This window comes from Salvia splendens, chromosome 5 (genome assembly GCF_004379255.2).
Source record: "Salvia splendens isolate huo1 chromosome 5, SspV2, whole genome shotgun sequence".
NCBI classification, from domain to species: Eukaryota; Viridiplantae; Streptophyta; class Magnoliopsida; order Lamiales; family Lamiaceae; genus Salvia; species Salvia splendens.
In genome coordinates this window covers 5825473-5849096 of record NC_056036.1, presented here as the reverse complement: position 1 = coordinate 5849096, position 23624 = coordinate 5825473, and the positions used below count along the sequence as shown (strand labels likewise).

The following is a 23624-nucleotide window of genomic DNA, read 5'->3' as shown; positions in this document are numbered from 1 at the left end:
GCTTGTGTTGCCTCTTTGTTGCAGTGTTATTTAGACTGCTTGTGACATGTTCGTTTCCTTTGCTCGCCATCTATTATTCTCTTTGAGCATTTGCATTGCATCGGAAAAAAAAACTAGTCATGCATTATCTTGATAACCGTTTTTTGAGATGTATGTTATTAGATAGTAGTAGCCCCGTCATTGCATCAACCCATTTGAGTTTTGGACGAATTCTCATTGGACGTGGGCTAATCGGACTAAAATTTTATTATTCATAAGTTATCTATATGACTCTATAACGTTCGGGTTTCTAGCTAATTGGGCTAAAAAGCTAACAACAAAATTGGAATATAAGTTTTTTTTTATTATTAAGAATCATATAAGAGCATCTCCAATGGCGGACATCCGGTCGGACATCCGCGACGGGCGACCGGGACGTCCGCCATTGTAACGAAGCAACTCGGATACGGACATCCCGTAAGGACGTCGGATGACCTCGGACGTCCGGGCGACGGGCGGGCGGACGTCCGCCATTGTGGCGTGGGTCGGACGTCCGGTATTAATTTTTTTTTAAACTCTATATATACGGCTCGTTGAACTTCATTTCATTCGCACCACTTGACGTTGATGTGATTAATTTTTTTTGTTTTATTATAAAGTATTTTTTTTTTCGAATCATGTATGTTTTTTTTAATGAAGTTGTTAATTTTTCCCGTTCGTATTCGTGTTGAAATTTTATTTCCGTAAACGTAAATTGCTTTATTTGTGAATTTGTGATTTTTTTTTATTGCGGGAAGTCCTAGTGGGAAGGGCGATGGGGAGGGCGGATTGTGCAGGGGAAGTCCTAGTGACGTGGCAGTGGGATGTGAAGTCCTAATGAGTGGCAGGAGGTGTTTTTGGGAAGTCCTAGTGGATGTCCGAGTGGGACATCCGTGCATTGGAGATGCTCTGCGTAAACACAATTAAATATTTAAAAAGTACTATATGAGCAAAAAATTTAAGGTCTAAAAATGTATTTAAAAAAACAAATTATTGCTATATAAAGTGTCGGAAATAAACACTAAAATATATCTGGAATTAAATTATAAAATTATTTAGTAGGAGGGTATTTGACTATTATGACGTGACTATCCATATATGTGAAGGATGTGTTTAATAAGATGGTAACATCAAGATAGAGAATTATATATGAACATTTCTAATTGTTTGATACAATATCATATTTAAGCTTAACTAAAAGCCCTATATAAGACAAGGGCTTGCCTCAATCTTGCCAAAATTATACTCTCTCCGTCCATGATTAAATACCTCATATTTGACCGACACGAGTTTTAAGAAATTGTTTGAATTTATGTAGTAAAGTAGGTAGAAAAGTTAGTGGAATGTGGAGCCTACTTTTATATATTGGTCTATAATAAAAATATGAATAGAATGAGTTAGTGGAATGTAGAGTTCACTTGCCAAATATAGTAAAAGTGAAATGAAACATTAATTGGTGGACGAACGAAAAAGGAAAAATAGGACATTTAATGGCATTCGGAAGAAGTAATTTTAACCATGTTTATATAACCCATTAATTTATTAAATTAAACCACTGTTCTTTAATACCATCAAATTTAGATAATTTCTTTTCTAGAAAAAATCTTATCTCACATGAAGCTCGTAATCTTATCAAATGGGTCCGAAGTACTACATCTTTCCGCGAATAGGAGTCATGTTTTTCCATTTTGGTCCGTCCGCGAATAGGAGTCCCGGTTCATAATTACTATAAACGGTAAAGAGACCACACATTCCACTAACTCACTCCACTCACGTATCATTTAAAATTTATATATACAAGTGAGAAAAATAGAACATTTAGGGTGTGTTTGAATTGGAGTTTATATTTCATTTAGATAAGAGCACAATCATTTTGCAACAATGTTTTTTTTGGTTTTCTAATTCTATTTATGGTGTTTGAATTGATGATATATTATCTATAGTCTTTAATAACATATGTTTGATATGCTATATACTACCACTTTATAGTGTGAAATTCCAAAACTATCCTCAGACTTTTATAGTATATTGAATCTGAAGGCTATATTAGTAATTTCAGTTACTTTAAGATTGATATTTTATTGCTATCACTGAAATTTTGTTGATAGTAATACATACACCCTTTTCTTGCCCTATTACAACGGGCCCTTGCCGTATGAATAGGCCACACCGAATAATTATACGACAATTCAAACACTACATGGGTAAATACCATTTAAACAATTCAAACACATCCTTAGGCCAGTAAGCCATCCCCTTATTGCAATTCGGACTGACGACGACGACTTGTTCAACTCTCCCGATCGTAATCGAACTGGTTTTCTTATATCTTCATCGCATTCCGAATTTCTGCATTGCATTTATTTGATGATTAAGTCGGCATTACATGGACGGCATATGCGCATATCATAACAGGATGGCAAGGAGCATGGTGCGGTTGGGCTCGATTTGGGCCCCTCTTTTATTGGTGCTTTTCGCCGCCGCTACTTTGTTATCAGAATCTTCCGATCCTGACTATGGCACTACCAGGATAAATGTAACTTAACTATCCCCATTTTTCGTGTCACGGAATCGTTTTTTTGATTAATTGTTGCAGTAATTTGATAATTGTGCAGTGGAAGGAATGGTCTCAGGGCTAAGATCTTTGAATGCAAAAGATTAACTGGTTTGAAAATGGGGGATTATAAGAACTTCAGGGGGCATACTTGAATTTGTGGGATTGTAAGGCCGGGTTTTATGGATGCTTGAATTTGGTCATGCAAATGGTTTCCGCTATACAACAGATTAAGAATACCAAACTCATGCTTTTTCACATTAATTTTCTAGGTGTTGTGTGGATTAGATTGACAGCTTGCTGTAAATAAGATGGAGGTATGCTTGGGTTTCGATGCTTTTCTTAAACTGCTAAACGTCAACATTTATTGGTCTGTGAAGCATAATGTGATGAACAAGTTCGTGGTTTTGGAGCCACGCTGTAAATTTTGGGATTTTATTGATTGGGCCTTACTTCAAATTATACTGATAACACTATAATGAAGCAGCTAAATGGGCTCCTTCATGTTGCAGCCGGCAAGAAGGTTCCAGAACTTTGCTTTCTTGACTGTAATTACACTGCTCAGGAGCTGGATTAATGGTGCAGGCCAAGAATGTTACTTATAAGATTGCCAAGTCAGAGATATCGAATAGATTAATGGTTCAGGCAGTAGTCTCAAGAACCTAACAATCACGAACCTGTATGATCATGAGAAATTTTGGGTTGTAGGCTGTTATAATTCTGAGCTCATAATTTGTGTGCCAGACTTGTTGTTTTTCTGCAACATTGGACCACTCATGTTGCTTCACTGTGCTGATAAAGTCTCTTTGGATTATGTCTTAATCAGCCTTCTACGTTTACATCATGGGCATAAAGGTGAATACAAGAAACCACTTAGTCCTGGAAGTTGATCAGGCTTTATAATGAGAAGGCTTCGACTCTGTCCACTCTTGTTGCTAAGGTATGTGGACACTGCTTCGCTTCTCTTTGTAAACAGAATATATATTATTGGCAATAATTTTCAAATTTTTATATTGAGGACACAACCAATGAGTTTCCATTTCTGTTTTGGTTTTGTTACTTGAGAGGGGGGGGGGGTACATTCTAATAGATGTACTACCATATCCGGAAGCATTTTAACTTTGATTAACAATAATATTCTTCTTATACTCGTAAATTCTATGATTGTGTTATATCTCGACTGGTGAGTTCTTCACTTATTTCCGGATGAAGAATAAAGAAAATCTGCAGGTATTTCTGGAAGTTTGTGCAACAGCCAAGTTAAAAAAAAGGAAAAGAAGCAAGCTTTGTAATCTATATCATTGCTGACAACCTAAAACAATAGCAATGTTGAAATACACAAGGATGTAGAGTTTGAATGTCAAGTGAAAAGAAGCACTGAAATGAGGCTCGAAGCAAGCTCTGATTGGGCGTTCATATATCTACTGATCTTGATTTAGAAGTGCTAAAACTTACTTAGTACTTGAATCTACATCTCTAGCATGTCTGTGAATCATTGGCATCTATCTTCTTGAAGTTGTGGTCGTTCTGGACCTCTGAATGTATGATTGTGACGGTATTTAGTGGCAGTGGATACAGTGGTGAGTTACATGTAGGGGACTCTAAGTTGTATTAAATGTAAATTACTTCATATTTGATGGAGTTCAGAGACAAGAAAGTATAGAAAAGGATCATTTTTATTATTAGCTGTAGAGAATTAAACAAAAACATGCAAATAATGATCCAAAATGAGATAGAGTAGCTTTAGTCTAACTTGATTCCTACTTTTTCTGCACACTTCCCTTCTCTAACAAGGGTGCTATGTATAGATATTTACATAACAAGAGATAAACTAGGTATTCAAGGATTCCAAAATTATGCTAATAGAGACCCAAACTTTATGCCAATAGTTTCATGTTCGTTCTCCAACTATAGTTTACATTTCCTCTTTTTTCCCCTCTCTCTCTATCAGGCATTTTCTAGTTTTACTACTACTAAAGGAGTTCTTTCTACTTTCCCTATATTTTTATCCAATAGATGATGAGCTTACTAGGACATATTATTACAAAAGCCAAACTAAGTTGTATACTCGGCTATAACACAGATAGCTCTTAGTTATTAAATCATGACACTAAATGCTTATATGCGAAAGTTTTTACATACCTTAATCATGCCTTGATTTGTATGATACACATTGCTCTCTTCAATTTTCACGGCTACAAATGCAAGTGCTAAAATTAAAATTAGATTGTATCTTGCATGTTTTGGTACCATCCTACCTAATAATAAATTTAAAATACTTGGCAGATGTCTTTTGTATTTGAATGACATTTGATAGTTTCTTTATATACTAGTACTCTCTTCGTCCCTGAAAAATATGAACTATTTCCTTTTTAGTCCGTCCCTGAAAAGTATGAACTATTTCCTTTTTAGTCCGTCCCTGAAAAGTATGAACTTTCTAATTCTGGAAACTTCTTTCTCTGTAATGAGGTGGAACCCATTCTCCACTACAATACTTTAAAAACTTTTTCGTTCTATCTCTCTCTCTTACTTTTCCAATTATGCATTAAAACCCGTGCCGAACCAAATGTTCATACTCTTTGGGAGGGAGTATTACTTTTTGGATTGTCATTTTTTCCCAGAATAAACCCTGATATATTCAATTTTAACCATTGAGATTCTATGGCAACAATAAACATCTCTAGGATCCGAAATATACGCAGAGGATTTTCTTTCTTCATTTAGTAAAGCACATTATTGGTGACATTGATATAAATAATCAGAATGGTTTATGGTCTCAGATGATTTGTTGGTTTTGACTAGTATTTGCTGATTAGATTAAAATGGAGTAGTGCAACTGCTTTAGTAACGAAATAATATGGCGTATTGGTTACATGCATGATACCACATGTGTGTTATACATCTTGGTAGGGAATACCATGATCCATGTCAATTTTTCTTCCTTATTTCACAATCCTGCTTTTTTATTTATTTAGTTGGCGTATGCAATATTCTTTTCTATAGTAACTTTTAGGTGAGGGGCTGTATCTGAGTTGTCATAATTTTCCTTCCTTGGGCATATTAAATGAATGGAAAAACCTCATTACTGCCACCACTCAATTGGCTAAATTTTCTCCTCCGTCCCCTCTCTCCCCATTTAGGTTTTCTCGAGAAGGCGGAATAGTTTTTCCTTTTTGGGGTGAGTGTCTTGTTGTTAAGTAAATATCTTATCGAATCATTTAATTGTACAAATAATTATGCATTTGCATCGAATTTAAGATTCCTTTGATTCAAACATTTTTTTGTTCAATATGAAATGTTGTTTTTTTTATTGTTTATAAATTCATCACTACCTTAACCTTTATAATTCGTTGAATATATATGTTGTCAACCCGCATCTGTTATCGCTGCTCACATCAGGCTTGGATATGTATCTGCTGAATCTTTCTTATCTGCATTTGGCAATTTGGTTGTCTATGTTGAGTTTGTTTGGGGAATTGTACTAATGGTATAACGATAGTGTAATGTGATCAAGTTATAGAAATGTGAATATCATATGCTTCTCCCAAAAAACTTAGTTGACACATATGAGAAAGTAAAGCATGTATTTTATCTGAATTTTTGTATTATCTCTGGCTGAGAAATTTTTACAGGAATTCTTTTCCTGGACTCAGTTCTTGCTAAGGGTATTTTTATTTTTTATCGTGAGTAGTAAACAAAAATCTTTTTGCTGAATACATAAGCTCTTCTATTGTTTGCAGGGATAAGTGCACTATTTGCTGGATCTCGTAAACATCTTTGCTGCTGCATTTAACAAATGGGGTTTGCTCATAAAATTTTAAAATGTTCACAACCTGAGAATGAAAAAATCATTGAACATGACTGGCTAAGTAATCTGCACAGTGATATCCTGTACCACATTCTATCATTTCTCAGCGTTACTGAAGCTACGAAAACCAGTTTGCTTTCAAGAAAATGGAGATACATTCCGGATTCATTACCATACTTAAACTTTGACTTTAGAGATTTCTGGAACCAGGAGCAATGCTTAGCTTTGAGTTATGATGAATGCATGATAAAATTTTGCTCAGTTGTCAAGTGGGCTTTCAGAATGAGAGATTTCTCACCCATCTTTAGATTGCGGCTCCACTGTGATTACTTTAATGCTTATCAGCTTCAGTCGCTTTTTTGTCTTTGTTTTGTGAGAAATGTCCAAGAAGTTAATATTTCTTCTGGATATGGAATCCGGCGGTGTCCAATTTATAGTTATCTACATGCTCATGTTGATGCATTCATACATAATGTGAATAGTCTGGTTAAGTACAATTATCCGTTAGGGTTTTGGAATCTCAAAACCCTGAATTTGGTTGGAGTTCACTTTCCTGATGCTGATATAGCCAAGGAAGTGTTAAGTGATTGTGGTGTTCTTGAGAATTTATCTCTGGAACGTTGTTGTTTTCGGATTATAAAGTTTCTCAAGATTTCAGCCAAGAGGCTAAGGAATTTGAACTTTGTAAACGATGGTCCTTATTGGTGGGGACATATGTGTATGTTTCAGGGTAAACTGGAACTTCATACACCTAACCTTGTTTCTTTCTACTATAGTGGGCCAGTGATACGTCTTTGTCAATACTCAGATATGTTTTTTTTGAAGAATGCATCGATTAAACTTCGAAATCAAAATAATCCAGGGGGCTTATCTGTAGACTTAGGTACAATGATTTCAGGAATTCGTCATGTGGAAGAGTTGTCAGTATCACCAAATTTTGTCCTGGTATGTGTAAATTTAATGATATACTAGTTATAAACTAATATTATTGCTCTGATTACTATTAAAATGTTTATCTAATTTTTATTTTATATGATACTTGTGACATATAATTTGACATTTTCATGTCATGTGATCTTTTCAGTTTTATGTGATCATATTATTTGAGATAAATTTCGACTGTTTAATAATGTAGTATCATTTAAAAATAAGATTGAAGGATTAATGTTGCAGCCTGCAGGTCATGTAATAGGGATGTAAATTACATGTTAATGATCTTTTTGTGCAGCTTGAGTGACTGAGCATATTTTTTAGTACTTATGATATCCATGATATAAACTTCTTATTGAATGATTTTGGATTAATTTCATACGCACCATTATGTTCAACATGCTAGATATAAAGGGAATATATCTCATGGAGTTCCATTACATGCAAATGTTAATTGTATTGGATGTGCTTCATGTATAGTGTTATTAGTATCATGATTCCATAACAGCCATTGTCAACGTCACTGATAAGCATCAGTGTTGTTAGGGTCGCGGGTCGCACCGGGGCGATTGAGTGAAATTTTGGGTCGCGGGGCGATGAGTCGACCGGGTCGTGCGCCCCACCAATCAAACGTGGTAATGGTGCAAAAATTGCATAACACGCTGAACTTTTATTTTTATTGACCTACCATTTCACCCTATTAATATAACTAAGTTGTAAATAGGTTTGTGCTCTTATTATAATATAGGTAATGTATTTATATAACAGCAGCTTATAAAGAAAGAGAGATGCATAATTGCCTATGAAATATTAATTAAACATTTGTTAGAAATGGAGAGCCGAGTAAGACAGAGATGGAGAATGTGTTAAATATTACTCTTGTTTATGAGTAATGAGAGAGAGAGAGACTGCCTATTAATTACTATAGGAAAACGTGCCAGCAGCCCTGCACCACTAAATCATTTATGTAATCTAGGAGAGTAAAAGTTGTATTCCATTTAGTATAGGAGTATTTAAATATTATAGGGACTGTTCATCTTCTATTTTCTTTCTTCTCCACTTGACTGCGACCCACAGTATCGACTCCGGCTCGACCCAATCGCCCCCGTCGCCCCAGCCGCGACCCCGTATCTCGATCAACCCACCCAAGTTGGGGCGGTGCTGGCTGCGACCCTTGCGACCCGAGCGACCCAAACGACATTTTGACAACACTGATAAGCATTGATAAGATAGGAAGCCCTAACTTAACCCAAAACCATGGTCAAAGGTAAAGGGTTGACTCCCTCTTATATGCTATTCACACTTTCGTGTGAAACCGATGTGGGATCGTATCAATCCATCCCTCTTTTAAACCGGACGTCCATGGACGGCACACACCGGGTGGCAAACCCAAAGCCACGGGCCCACCATTCCCTTTGCTGCCCTTTTCCTTCGGGCCCACATTTTTCGGTGGCACCCCTTTGGTCACACCTACGGTAGCCCCTTTCCGTAGGACATCGGGATCCACGTTCACCGCACCAAATTGATAAGCATTGATAAGATAGGAAGCCCTAACTTAACCCAAAACTATGGTCAAAGGTAAAGGGTTGACTCCCTCTTATATGCTATTAACACTTTCGTGTGAAACCGATGTGGGATTGTATCAGTCACACATATATCTATTGAATTTCGGGTCATTTGCAGAGAACTTGCAGTCCCCTGTTTGGTTACACACTTACACTTAGCATGCTTATGTATAGGAATGGGATCTTTTGAGAGTTATTATTAAAATGAGAACTTAGAACCAATCTGGACGATTGGACTATAACATAGAAGGTGTAGATTTAATAATACAGAAATTTTTAAGAGACCGCAAGCAAAGGGTAGAATAGGGAGAAAAATGTATGTGGCATTTAGTTAAAGCTAAGCACTTTCTCTTCTAAAAAATATCTCAAACTTTGAATTCATATAACTCTCCTTATTTAAATTATTATTACAAAATATATCAAATTCAAGGTAATTTTATAAGAAATCTAATGACATTCTCATTGCATATGTTCAGATCAACCAATTTGATATATTTTCAAAAATCATAAAATACCATCATATCTATAGACTATAATATAGCAATATTATATATGTAAATATAAGTTTAATCACACACAATATCAATATATGCCATAACGTCACACACTATAATCAATATTAGTAGTATACACATCTACATCAGTATATTGTACATGTTTAGTATCAGTCTATGTCACACACATATCGGTATACACATTGACATTTTTATTCCATATATTTAGGATATACCGTAACTACCTTAGCTAGTAAGCTTTTATGGACAATTGTACCCTTTTCGCATTAAAATAATTTGAAATTAATAGTCCCCTCATCCCATTAAAATAGACATTCTTTCTATTTTGGTCTGTCCCATAAAAATAGTCCACTTCTATTTTTAGAACTTTTGCTCTCTCTGATGAGGTGGGCCCATTCTCCACTAAGTTACTAACAATACTCCAATCACTTTTTCTTTCTACTCAGTCATACTTTACTAATTGTGCATTAAGTCCCATGTCATCCCAAAAGTGTATTGTCATGGGACGTAGGGTGCATTAATTAATAGTTACATGGCATGAATGAATGCCACTAGATTAAAAAACTAATGTAAATGGTTCTTAGTTCTTATTATATAAGGGTGGTTCTTTAGGGGATCACAACCCTATTTATATATATACACTTATATATGGATTGGGTCGTAATTAAAATCCTCCATATGCTAGCACTTCATACAGAAGCAATTTTGAAATATCTAGAACCTCGGGTCTTCTGAGGACGTTAAGCCTAAAGATTCTTGTGGGCTCCAGATTGCAAAAACTATTTAAGATCCCTGAGGGCAAAGTCTCTAAACTTACATACCTTATTTTTTTGTAAAATGCCATCTTTGGGGTTATGGTTGGTTATGTTTAATGGTGTGTTTCACTTCCAGCAATGCCCTATAAATTGTCTACAAGTTGGTAATGGATATTGATATCTGTAATTACTTGTCTTATCTACTTATAACTTATCATGTTCATTCTTCTTTGTTAGTACTTCTCTCCTGAATTATGTGGATATGGTCGCAAATTCAGTCCTTTTGACAGTCTAAGGTGCTTGAAGATTGATATGAAAGGCATTGTGGACCATGTTGAGGGTCTGATAAAGTTACTCCAACATTCTCCAAATCTTGAAGCTCTATGCATCCAATTTATTCAGGTACATGCTAATAGTTACATTGTTTGGTATGGGAGGTTTTGGGGGTATTTGAAATATTGATACTGTATGTTCATAATTAAGAGTTGGGTAGAGTTGAACATGGGGATGCCTTTTCACCGAATGGGTTGAAATGGAAAAGAAAGGTAGATTTTGGTGTAGCACCTTCACTCAATCATGTATTCAATGTTTCTTGACATCATTATCTGTATTCCTTTTCTCTAGTTTTAGCTCGTGAGGGGCAGTTAAAACATGTTGTAAGTTTTAATTAGTCGTGGATTATATTCTTTGCCATTCTGAATTTTGACGGGACAAATTATCTGCTTGGTACTGTTTTTCATCAAGGTGATTGATTCCTTGAGCTTATTTGCTTACTTAGAACGGATTGTTTTTAAGAGGTAGGAATTTGGACCCTGCCTCACCCATACTAGGGTTGTGTTACCAATAATAAGCTACATGGCATATTGTAAGATGATTGACAATTTCATGCTACGTATACTTTATTTTCAATTTATCTGAATGAAACCACTCGAGTTGTTGGTCTGGAACTGCCGTGTGCCTTCGTTGCATGGTAAATTCTCTGAGCCTGTAATGCTGATTAATTAGTACTACAACTGCACAACTAGTCTGTAACAAACTGTTGATATTTTTTTCGCCCACTATTTATTGAATGAATTTGTGATCCAGTTCATATAGAACCTTTTAATCAATTATGATATCTAAACCCTCTTATATATACAGGTATAATGATCTTGTTCTTTTATAGAAAAAAGATAGGTTTAAACTTATACTGGATCTTGTTTCTATGAAAATATATTCTATATGTGCTACACCTTTTGAGCTCAAATCATTCTTTCACTATACTTATTCTGAAACTAATATGGTTCAGATGCTTCAGTCCTCGAGGATAAGCCATTGGATGTCCCGAGAAGTGGACGTCCCATGTTTGTCGCACAACTTAAAAGAAATTGAGATTGTTGCGTGCCGTGATCCAGTAAACTTTACAGAACTTATCAAGTTCTTCCTTCAAAATGGAAAGTCTCTAGAGAAGATAAATATCATTCAAAAGGAACAAAGACTGAATCTCGAGAGGTTTTATGCATTGCATGAAGTTCAGTTAGCGTCTGAAGCAGTTTCAGTGTCCATCAGTTCAGCCTCTGCTTCTGGAAGAAAGGAGTTGATTAAGCTTGTTTATGGGAAATGTGGTTTGAGCGTAGTGACAGAGACTGGTATATCGAAGATTAGATTAAGAAGAAGCATCAGGTACAGTTCTTTATTGTTTATAACTTGAAGAAGTACTAACTCCATACCTAATTTGAAACTGTAGTGATAGAGATTATGCTGTGTGAAAATAATCCCCCTGACATGTTATGGTCACAAAATTCACATCTGCTCTCTATTCCTATCGACAGAATTGCAGCGAAGAAATCTGCTCGCTTGGTGAGAGGAAAATGAGGTGTGCGTCCATGAATGTTGCGATGATCCAGACATCCAGAGAAACATCATGAGTAGATTTTCTTCTAATTGCTCATCTGTATCATCAAAACAAAAACTAGCTATTTATAAGGTCACATTATTATTTATAGCTTACGATTATATTAAACCTTTTGGATATTCTGTCGCCATCTAGACTCGAGCACGAGCTATCTTGGCGTGTTTGTGTTATTTTTTTGTTGTTAAGCAGTGTTGTTTATAATTGTTTGGTATTGTTGAAACTCTGTGATATTGGTATTAGTATTCTTGCTGGTCTATTGTATTTCTCACCTTTTGATTATCTTGAGTTTAATTTTGGTGAAAATGAATGCACATGTCTTGCAATCTCTGGTATGTCTTTATGGTATGCACATGTTGAGCAAGAAATTCAATAAATAAATAACATGCCCGGCTTACCATGTAAATATTATGCAAATAAAATTAATCGTGAGAAAGATGAAAGTGACAAGTTTTTGTTCATCTTGCTTCAATAACAAGGACTATAACCTATTTGAGCAATGTCAAGAAATCAGCTATATCAGGCAAACAAATCTTACTATTCGAGTTAACCTCCAACGAAAATGTTTACTCGATTGGCGCCATCACCTCCTCAAAAGTCTCATCGAGTAACAATGTAATTTAGATAATGATGTTTCATGATATACATAAAAAAAGTTTACTATAATTCAAAATCTACATCAAATACTCCTAGTTATAAGTGGTTCCGTCAGTCTTAGTATGAAGGGATAAATCAACAATCTCGTAAGAAGGTAGTGCAGTTGATGTCTTACCTTCTCCAAAGTCCACAAATTCACACTGTCCAAATTTGATTTTTTATTTTTTTTCATATATGTAGGTTTCTTTACGGATGCCACTCTCCAAATTTGATATAACAGCATGTTCAAGATTTGGCAGTAAAAATTATGACTATTATTTATTTTGTAATTAGGCTAAGCGCAAGATTATTTCACCTTATGTTGAAAATATTTTTTTAATACTTAATCTAAGCAGTTGAACAGGTCAAGTCACAAAATCATGGGCCTTTGCCCAGTAAAAAGGGCCCAACCCGGTTTTATAAACCGGGTTGAGATATGGGCCCATTAGCTGTCTTCATCCGCTGTGACCAAATCATTTTCCGATTGCGTTGGATCGAACTCGCTGTCCAATGTGGAGAAGTAACTCACTCGCCTAAACTCCAATCCTTCTCCGTTTCTCTTCCTCCGCACATCTCACAGCCATGGGGCCCTCGCTCGATCCAATTCCACCGCCCCTGAGTCCACGTCAGCCGCGGATCCTGTGACTTGGTCTCAATCCGGGCCCGATGATCGGTGCATCGCCACGCCTCCAGCCGTTGGTTTGGTGGCATCCGCGTCGGCGGGCAAGGCTGACGGCTAAATTCCACGAACGTACGTCATGGGAGATGATATCCGCCATTTGTGCCCGGGAAAAAAAACATCTCCAGTGATGGGAAAGACGCGTAAACCAAACACGCGAAAGTGTCTTGCGTGTATACAATACACGCGTTACTCTCATGCGTGTTTTATTGAAAACACCCAATCGGGTGAATTTCCAGTTTCAAAACACCCGGCCGGGTGAAATATTTAAGACAGGAGTCGTCCAGAGAGAACACCCGGTCGGGTGATTTTAACTTTCAAATCACCCGGCCGGGTGAAATTTTATCACGGGAAACATTTTTTTTCCGGGTACAAATGGCGGATATTATCTCCCATGACGTACATTCGTGGAATTTACCCCAAGGCTGACTTGGTTAGGCACTACAGCAGATGCTATTGGGAGCTCTCCAAAGCTCGATTAAGGTGATCAATTTTGTTTTATTTTCGTCGCGTATGTCTTTTCATCCGCCTGTTTGTTTGTGTGGTTTATTTGTTCATATGAATTGTACAGCATTGGGTTTGGATATAGGGGCAGTAACAATAAGTTTGCTGGATAATTTTGGAAAGCTGATTTTGGGTACCTAATTCTTCTATGTTGTGGAACTTCCGGTAGTTTTTTTTATGATATAAGAGCAATGGCTTCTCTAGTGTACAGAAGAGGAAGAGAATGAATTCATAGCTACTATTTTCGGATTGAATTGTATAAATCTCATTCTTCTACGATTATACTCAGCATGCTTGTCGTGGCCACCTCTGGTACTGGATATATTCTTGGAAGCGGTAGTTCGATTGACTAACTCGGCCTTTGCTGCACATGTGCAGGAACCATGATGGTTGCAGCTGCGGCTAACTCCTTAAACCAGGTGTGGTCTCATTTTCGTTTAACTATTAGCTTACTTTAATAGATAGAGAATGGAGATGCATTACACACTAATTATCTTTTAAACACATTTCATTCCCTAAGTTTTTATGCTTTGAAGTATTGTTATTGGGATGCTTTTCCTTATATGCTCCATGTGGACTGTGGAGGTTCAGTCTTGATAGCTATGAATACACCTTCAAATTAGGAAATGGACATTCAATAGTGACTTAATGGGAGCCTGAATCTATCGTGAAATAGCTATATTTGTCGATATGCAATCTGTCTTTAGTCTCTAAAATGCATCCATCAACCATCAAGTATGACAGTTCTGATCTCACTCGAAGTGCTTCATGCCATGGCATTTTTTAACCACAACCTAGGGGCAGGGTGAATCACACGATAAATGTGTGAGAGCAATTCAATCTTTTTGCATCTCTCTAACTAATATAACGTGTAAATATGGATTTAGTCTTTGTCTTGGCATCGTAGCTCGCTATTGATAGTGAAAGAAACGGTAGATACAAATATGTAAGGTACTATTGAATTTGGCAGCAATTGTGTTTACTGTATGAACATAATATCTAATACGGATAAGAGTATGAAATGTTACTATAACAAATAGAAGAGCAATGTTCATAAAATTGTACGACTATTTTCATTAGTATTAGATCTAATGCCTGCATAAATTAGGACATAGATAACACGGAATGCTCGATTTTCTCTTAGACTCATCCCAAGTAAATGTATAGTAATCATTATAATGAAACATATGACCAAAAAATGTGTGGCATTTTTGTCACTAGCTTCCACTTCATCTTTGCTATAAACTTACTTATTTTATTGCTCTATTTTGGTCCCCCAGGTGTTTGAGGTTAAAAATGATGCAAGGATGAATAGAACCAGATTAAGACCACTACCATCCGGGCGTATTACCAGACCTCATGCGGTTATGTGGGCATCTTCTATGGGTATAGCAGGCACTGCTCTGCTGGCTTGCGAGGTGATCATGGTCTCCTAACTTGTTTAATAAGTGTATTAAAATGCTTTCTGGTTCATTGTTCTCATGCAAGTATAAGTGGTGTGGAAGACTGATGATGTGAAACAAGGTTTTTGCAGGCTAATATGCTGGCAGCAGGCCTTGCAGCTTCCAATCTTGTCCTCTATGCATTTGTATATACTCCTCTAAAACAAATTCATCCAGTAAACACCTGGGTTGGAGCTATAGTTGGTGCAATCCCACCTCTCCTTGGGTAAGATTCCACGTTCATAGGGCACCTAGGTGCACCTCAGATTAATGGCATGACATAGATTTTATTGCGTGGCGATTATATTTTTCAAAACAATCTGTGCCTTACCTTTTTCTACTTTTTATTGCAATGATTTTGTTTTCTGCTATCTACACACAATCCTGGTCCTTTCTTCCCACAAACTATGAATCACCTTTGTTTGTAATACAAAATTAATAATTTTATATCAGTAAAATAATAAAACCGATAGCTACTAGTAAAATTTGTACATCGCTGGCGCTAAGATAAATGACATCTGTAGTCAGTAAAGATTAGTTTTTCAGACATTAGTCACCCATAAACAAAAGTTCGTTAAACAATGTTCCTTCAATAATGATTTTCTTAACTCTTGAAACCACAATTTATCTCGTTGACGAAACTTACTATGGAAATTATTAGATAGTATAATAGATTGGCTGATACTTATTTTTTCTGTCTCAGGTGGGCTGCAGCTTCTGGCCAGATCTCACTGAATTCAATGATGCTTCCTGCTGCTCTATATTTTTGGCAACTACCTCATTTCATGGCCCTTGCATACTTATGTCGCAAGGATTATGCCGGTGGAGGGTATGTGGTCCTGAATGTCACTGGCTTTATACAATGAACAAGTTATCGATGATGTTTGATGTAGCAGTTACAACAGAGCCTAAGTATAAACTTTCACTAATTCATTATTATATTACTCCCTCCGTCCCAACTAAGTTGAGTCATATTCCTTTTTGGGATGTCCCAACTAAGTTGAGTCATTTCCTTTTTTTTTGAAAAAAAACAAAACTTCCAATCACTCTTATTTTATTCCATCACATACCTTACTCTCTCTTTATCTTTCCTACTTTATTCATCTCTCCTACTTTTCAACACAATTTCTTAATCTCCGTTCCCAAAAGTTTTGACTTTTGACTCAACTTAGTTGGGATGGAGCATGGAGGGAGTACTAATTGAACCTTATTGCTCCTTTTTTGGATGACCTTATTGCTCCTTTTTTGACCGAGTATAATTGAACCATTTACAAAATCATAATATGATACTAAAAATCATGGTATTGTTCTTAGTTAGTACTACTACTAAGAGTAATGATATGTTGATGTACTCTTACATCTAAGAATGGGATATGCTTCATGATAAACTGAATCTCTGCTTATGGGCATTTCTATATCTAATGATTGTTCCTTCTAAGTCCTTCCTTGTTTTCCATATTAGGTTCAAGATGTTCTCACTTGCTGATCCTTCTGGCTACAGAACAGCCTGGGTTGCACTGAGGAACTGTCTTTATTTGCTTCCGTTGGGTTACCTGGCTTATGACTGTAAGTTGTTATTGACTGACTTGGTTATAGTCTGATGTGATACTTTTTGTTTGTTGCCCACATCCACTTGCTTGTACAGGGTTCCTCTTCAACCCAACATCACTATCAAATTCTATTTGAAAAAGAAAAACATGAAAAGTGGAGTGGAGGGGAGGGGAGAGCTTTGAGTATTGGACCCTAACTAAGCCTCACTCACCCTCTATCCACTGCATAGTTTCATTATCAGCTTAGTTGATCAGTATGATTTCCTATGTAAACCAGTGGCTATACTTAATTTATTTGAAATTGGAAATATTTGGTCTCCAACCCATCAGACCCAGCCTCAATAACCTGTCAATGCATCTGTTTTTGTTGCGTATGTGCAAAAATTGCAAATACATGATCCTAGATATTACACAATTCCATATTTTGATTAACCTAAATTTATTACATCTTTGTCCATTTCCTTGTCCCAACCTTTCCTGAGTTTGTCATGATTGACTGTATTATGTTCCATCTTCTCTATACATACCACCTAAATTAATGTAAATCTGGATGTTGGCTGACTGCAGGGGGTATTGCATCAGGGTGGTTCTGTGTGGAGTCGACACTACTTGCTCTTGCAATCAGTTCCACTGCAGGATTATTTTTGTTCAACCGTACAACAAAAAATGCACGAAGGATGTTCCATGCCAGCCTCCTTTATCTTCCCGTGTTCATGGGTGGGCTCCTAGTACACCGGTGTTATGATAACGAGCTGTCTGCTACTGTGGAGAATTCAAATCAATTAGCTGAGCTGCCATCATCGTCCTCCTTAGATGGAGACCGGACCAGATCTTCCACCCGGAAAAACGGAAGACCTGCTTCATCACGACCTCCGGTAGCATATGGCTCTGTCGCTCCTTTTCCATTCTTACCAGCGCCATACATCAGCAACTAAGATGTTGTATCTGTGTACTTGTGAAGAAGTTGATTGTGGAATTTTACACATATGTACGAGACGCATAGCATAATTTGCGGAAACTTTTTGTTTGATGGTGACGATAAATACTAGACTAAAGGCCCAAAATGGTCCCTAACATTTGGCGTTTTTTTTATTTTGGTCCAAAACATTATCTTTTGGATTATTCGGTCCCTCACATTTGAAATCGGAGTCAATTTAGTCCTAAATTGACGGAATTGGTTAAAATTGACGGAATGTCACAGTCAACGCGATTTTAGTTGATTTTGACCAAATTAATAGTTATAACTATGTTTTATTAATGGCTAATACCTAATTAACCTAATTAATCAAAAACTTAAAAATGTAAAATTTAAACATGAAAATAAAAAAAATCAAAATTTTAGAGGAAAAGCGACGCACAGCACAACGTCATCCGCCTCCTCGTCAGCCACCTCGCCTTCGAAACCATCTCTGAGCACAACAAATACGCCATCGCCACCAACAAACAATCGATCCACTCGCTTGTAATGGCGAATTCAAACTCTAACCCTAACCGTAAAAGCAACGAAACAGAGGAAAAGCATAACGGCGTCGCCGATCACCCCATGGACAATCAAATGCCTAGCCAAATGCACAATATCGGAGGTGAGCTGCGAGGCGGCGGCGGCGCTGAACAAGTTCGTCGTTCATACTGCTGTGCTATCTAGCGATGCACGTGCCGGATAGTGAGACGTTGGCGCAGGAAGACGTGTTGATAGCGCTGGAGTGGTCGACGAAGCAGCAGCATCTGATGCAGGATGAGGGCATTGTTACGCTCGTTTATGAAGCGAAGAAGAGATTCGAGCTTTTTTTTATTTCATGTTTAAATTTTACATTTTTAAGTTTTTGATTAATTAGGTTAATTAGGTATTAGCCATTAATAAAACATAGTTATAACTATTAATCTGGTCAAAATCAACTAAAATCGTGTTGACTGTGGCATTCCGTCAATTTTAACCAATTCCGTCAATTTAGGACTAAATTGACTCCGATTTCAAATGTGAGGGACCGAATAATCCAAAAGATAATGTTTTGGACCAAAATAAAAAAAACGCCAAATGTTAGGGACCATTTTGGGCCTTTAGTCTAAATACTATAGTTCATTTTTGGTCATGTGCTTGTTTTTATGATTTTGGTCTAGACCACGAAGCTTAGACATCCGTGTCCTTGATTGTTTGATTTGGTCTGTTTTTTTGCCCGATTTTGACGGTGACATAAAAATTTTATAGTCATTTCATTTTTGACCCGATTAGTATACTAATCCCGCCATGATAAAAAATAAATAAATAACACCAAAAATTATCTTTGAATTGTAGATACGTAAATCGAGCCCTAATTGTCAAATCCCTTCACTCCATTTTCTCATTTCCCTCTAATTATAACTGCAGCCCTAAGTCTACCAAAAGTTGTTGGGAATCTTCATCGAAACGTTAAACACACGTGACTTCCGTCGCTCCTATGAGAGCAGAAAAAAATTGGAGAACACAATGTCGTCCAATATTTGGATTAGTGTGTACTATGCCCTCGTCTAATGAAATAATTTGCTATTTTGGTCCGTTCACAAAATAATGTCTACATTTACTTTTTTTTTTCATTTTTAGTAAATGAATCTCATTTTCTACTTACTCATTACACTCACATTTTATTATAAAATCAATATATAAATTGAGACTTACATATTACTAACTTTTTCAATATATTTTTCTTCATATTTCTTAAAATTCGCACCAAAGTGAGACTTTAAATCGTAGACGGAGTAATGATTTTTATATTAGTTGACTGTGGTCCCAATTTCAAAATATTGTTTTCTTAAAAAATGGGTTAGCAATCAATTTTTTATGTCACCGTCAAAATCGAGCAAAACACAGACCAAATAAACAAGTTAAAGCAAAATATACAAATATATAAAATTTAATTTTCTAGATTAAACAAAATTTTAATTATAGTTGGTATACTGAATTAATTTTATTCCCCACAACACAAAATATGACGTTTATATCAGTGGGAAATGAGTAATTTGATTCTTAACGGAAACGGACAGGGTGGTTCACAGTTGTCAAAGAGAGCGTTAAAACCCTAACTCCGGTGCCCAACCTACCGGAATAGATACTCCGGCCATATTTTCATCGGAGAAAATGGCTTCCATGCCCTTTCCCGGAAGCAGCATCTTCAGATCGCCTCAGCTCACTTCTAAAACCTCATTTCTCATCGTCAGTTCCTCTCTCTCCAAAATCATGCTTGTTTTTCAATACATGTGCTCGATTGTTTTGTTTTGAGCTAAACGGTCGCCTTGTCTTTGCAGCGCTGTAACAACTTGTCAGAGTCACTCAAGTGCAAGGGAAATGAGACTGTTGGCGGGGATTCTAACGGCCGGGCGGTGGCAGCGGCGGCGCTTCCCAGCTTTTTGACCGCCCCCAATCTGTTTCTCGACAGAATCGCGGTTCCGAAAAGCGACACGCGTCTACGCATTTTCTCTGGCACCGCTAATCCTTCTCTGTCTCAGGTCTCTGCTTGGTTACCTTTTTTCCTTGAGTTGTTCTATCTTTTTTTTTATATTGCATTTGGCATATCTTCATAGCAGGAGTAATATTTTCTGGAGAAGTTTTGATTGCATAATTTCCTTTGTAATTCATTGTGATGATACATTTAATGTTTACTAAAATTCTTGATACAGGAAATTGCTTGTTACATGGGTCTGGAGCTTGGTAAGATCAAGATCAAGCGGTTTGCTGATGGGGAAATTTATGTTCAGTTACAAGAGAGTGTCCGGGGATGTGATGTTTATCTTGTGCAACCTACATGCCCTCCAGCAAATGAAAATCTCATGGAGCTCTTGATAATGATTGATGCTTGCCGTCGAGCATCAGCCAAAAATATTACTGCGGTTATCCCTTATTTTGGATATGCACGAGCTGATCGAAAGGCAAGGTTCTCATGTACTTCTCATTTTTGTGCTTTTCACTTCAGAGATTGTACAGAGTTGGCGGTTGGTCACCTTTGTTAGATGCAATATTCTTGGCCAGCTTGGCCTTAATCATCTGTTATAGAATATTACTCATGAAAATGAATGCCTCAAATTAGAAGACTAACTCCAATTTTCATGGTATTGGTACAGTTCTGTGTTTCACAAAGCTATACTATAGTTAGTATGTTGTATGTTAGTGAAATAGTTGTACTTTTCATTTCAAATCGTTAAGGTCATGAAGTGCATTTCCTTTTCAGACTCAAGGACGGGAATCGATTGCAGCCAAACTTGTCGCAAATTTGATTACTGAAGCAGGCGCTGATCGGGTTTTAGCATGTGACCTCCATTCTGGACAGTCAATGGGATATTTTGACATTCCAGTAGATCATGTGCATGGCCAGGTAAAGAAACTGCATACATTTGCTACATATGACTTGTGCACTAAGCTTCTATTGGCCTGGAAATTTCCAAAGTGATTAGATGAATTTTATGAAAGAAAGTTTTGAAAGAATACTCACAATTGATTGTAGCATAGCTTGAGAGTTTATCTCCGAGCTCTTCTTGGTACTAGTTGCATCTTTGGGTTAATCATTCCAGTGTAATATAATTTAGTCCTGTTATTTGCAGCCAGTCATACTTGATTATCTTGCCAGCAAGACGACATGTTCTGATGATTTGGTTGTGGTCTCACCGGATGTTGGTGGGGTTGCAAGAGCTCGAGCCTTTGCCAAAAAGTTATCTGATGCTCCTTTGGCCATTGTGGATAAAAGGCGTCATGGCCATAATGTTTCCGAGGTGAACTTCTTCAGTAATATACTATTTCGTATTTGTTTGGGAAGGTTGGAAAGAATATGAGATTGTATATGGTTGCCGCAATCTATCAGATGTTTGCTCATTTCCTTTCAAAGAAGCTTACATAAACCATAATATTGACTTGTTCAAATATTCAGGTGATGAATTTGATTGGTGATGTTCGGGGAAAAGTTGCAGTCATGGTGGATGACATGATTGATACTGCTGGTTAGTATATATTTCAATTGCATACCCTCATTCCCTTTAAATTATAAGGCTCTGACAAAGCACATTGAGATAGTTTGCTCAGTCTATGAAGCTCCTAAACCTGTAAAAATTTATTCAAAGAATATTTACTGAAATATGAACAGCCCTTATAGAAAGATAGATGAAGTTACTAAAAACTTTGTAGGTGAATCACTGTTAAGTGTTAACTAGGCAAAATTATTTCTTCTTGGTTAATTGAAATAAGCATTTTTTTTGCGTGGCAGATTTGTCGGATAACGTCTACTTTCAGATAGTAATACTGTATTTTAAATTTATTTGGCATTTTCCGTCTCATCTCAGGATCAAGATGATATAGTCATCTGTAGCTGGAATCTTTTCCCATTGCACTTTTTTAGCTGTCTTTTATTGCATGGATAGTTGGCATCTATATCTTGCATTCCATTGGAACAATGCAATCCTCTTTATTATGATATGTTGAAAATTTTCTCATGCAAAATGCCATGCAGGAACTATTGCTAACGGTGCTGCTCTATTACATCAAGAAGGAGCTAGGGAGGTTTATGCTTGCACCACTCATGCGGTTTTCAGGTACTAGGTCCATATTTTAGACAGTTTGCCATTGCTGGTTTTTCTCGTAGCTAAAAACACTGCAGGAGTAGTATTTTAACTTCGAATAGGATCTTCGTTTCTAATGTTTGGACTTGTTGCTTATTCAATAGCATAAACTACTCTATCTAAATTCTAGCTTTGATTTTGTGAAGTTACTTTGTTTGACTTGACAACCATGGGGCTGCTTAACCAATTTTGGCCGTGAGTTAGCCTTCAATTTTGCACATTGACCCAAATGATGTTCTATTCTGTTTGGAATCAAAGATCTTTGAAAAGCCATGTGGCCATTTAATAAAGTTTTGGCATACTTGTGCAGTCCTCCTGCCATAGAAAGACTGTCAAGTGGTCTCTTTCAAGAGGTTATCATTACAAACACCATTCCAGTTGCAGAGCAAAACTATTTCCCCCAGCTTACAGTCTTATCGGTGGCAAACCTTTTGGGCGAGACAATATGGCGTGTGCATGATGATTGTGCTGTAAGTAGTCTTCTCTGTTAAGTATTGTATCATCTGCAGCATTTTGAAAATGGGACTGTGTAAGTATATAAACTCTGACTCGCTCTTATGATTTCAGGGAGGATTTGAACCTTACTCGAGCTTGGGGATCGACTGACATTCCTACTGCTTGTGAGAAACTCAACTTGCCATTGCAGTTTTCCGACGCTTGAAAAGGAGACCCATTTGCTGAAATTCCCAAGATGGTTGTGTTACAACAAGTGTAGTACTACCATTGTACAATGTTAAATGTGTTTGTATGTGTCAGTTGAGTTTTGGTGTATTTCTATATCAATGAATTTTACTCTCATATGATTTTGATATAACAAGCCCTTTTTTCCATGTTCGGGCCTTCCCAGATTATGGTAAGAAATGGTTAGTCAATTTTGCTATGTATTAGGACTGATTGTTTCAGTTTGTTTATTATGATATAGAAAGTCACTTGAATCTAATTTCATAAAACACTTTGTAGCTGAATAATGTTTCTATATATAACTATTTTTAATATACTCGATGATCTTAATTATGTTGTTTATTGGGTTCATGATGTTTACCTAATGTTTTTAAGGTGGCGAGGCTATAATGCAAAATTACTCCCTCAGGAGTATATAACTAAAATAACCTTAATTTTGTAAAAATGGAGAAATCAATAGATTTGCAATTATTAACTACATCCATTCAAAGCTATTTGCACAATCTCTTTTGGACACAA

The 23624-nt window shown here is 36.6% G+C and overlaps 3 protein-coding genes across 14 annotated transcripts; all 3 read left to right on the top strand.

Annotated features, from left to right (window-relative positions):
* Nucleotides 1-2200: 2200 nt before the first annotated feature.
* Nucleotides 2201-12303, top strand: LOC121804410 (F-box/LRR-repeat protein At4g14103-like). Of its 10 annotated transcripts, none has more exons than XM_042203948.1 (7): nt 2201-2335; nt 2434-2554; nt 3085-5750; nt 6313-7325; nt 10383-10547; nt 11434-11807; nt 11957-12303. In XM_042203948.1, exons 4-7 carry the CDS (start codon nt 6369-6371, stop codon nt 11997-11999), a joined length of 1539 nt encoding a protein of 512 aa, XP_042059882.1. In that variant the 5' UTR covers nt 2201-2335; nt 2434-2554; nt 3085-5750; nt 6313-6368; the 3' UTR covers nt 12000-12303. The 10 variants fall into 10 exon arrangements, with proteins under 10 accessions (XP_042059882.1, XP_042059878.1, XP_042059881.1 ...); XM_042203947.1 differs by adding an exon at nt 2845-2889 and having other exon boundaries at nt 2207-2554; XM_042203944.1 differs by having other exon boundaries at nt 2434-5750.
* Nucleotides 12304-12885: 582 nt separating this feature from the next.
* LOC121803487 (protoheme IX farnesyltransferase, mitochondrial-like) lies at nt 12886-17921 on the top strand. 3 transcript variants are annotated; one of them, XM_042203145.1, is made up of 7 exons: nt 12886-13834; nt 14145-14274; nt 15136-15273; nt 15390-15523; nt 16001-16126; nt 16760-16863; nt 17415-17921. In XM_042203145.1, exons 2-7 carry the CDS (start codon nt 14239-14241, stop codon nt 17780-17782), a joined length of 906 nt encoding a protein of 301 aa, XP_042059079.1. In that variant the 5' UTR covers nt 12886-13834; nt 14145-14238; the 3' UTR covers nt 17783-17921. The 3 variants fall into 3 exon arrangements, with proteins under 3 accessions (XP_042059079.1, XP_042059078.1, XP_042059080.1); XM_042203144.1 differs by having other exon boundaries at nt 12888-13834; nt 14234-14274; XM_042203146.1 differs by lacking the exons at nt 12886-13834; nt 14145-14274 and having other exon boundaries at nt 15148-15273; nt 15380-15523.
* A 1913-nt stretch (nt 17922-19834) lies between these two features.
* LOC121805523 (ribose-phosphate pyrophosphokinase 1) lies at nt 19835-23296 on the top strand. The gene is made up of 9 exons (XM_042205411.1): nt 19835-20034; nt 20127-20327; nt 20499-20747; nt 21047-21190; nt 21417-21584; nt 21740-21809; nt 22316-22397; nt 22735-22894; nt 22992-23296. The coding sequence occupies exons 1-9, from the start codon at nt 19960-19962 to the stop codon at nt 23028-23030; spliced, it is 1188 nt and encodes a 395-aa protein (XP_042061345.1). The 5' UTR covers nt 19835-19959; the 3' UTR covers nt 23031-23296.
* Nucleotides 23297-23624: the final 328 nt, after the last annotated feature.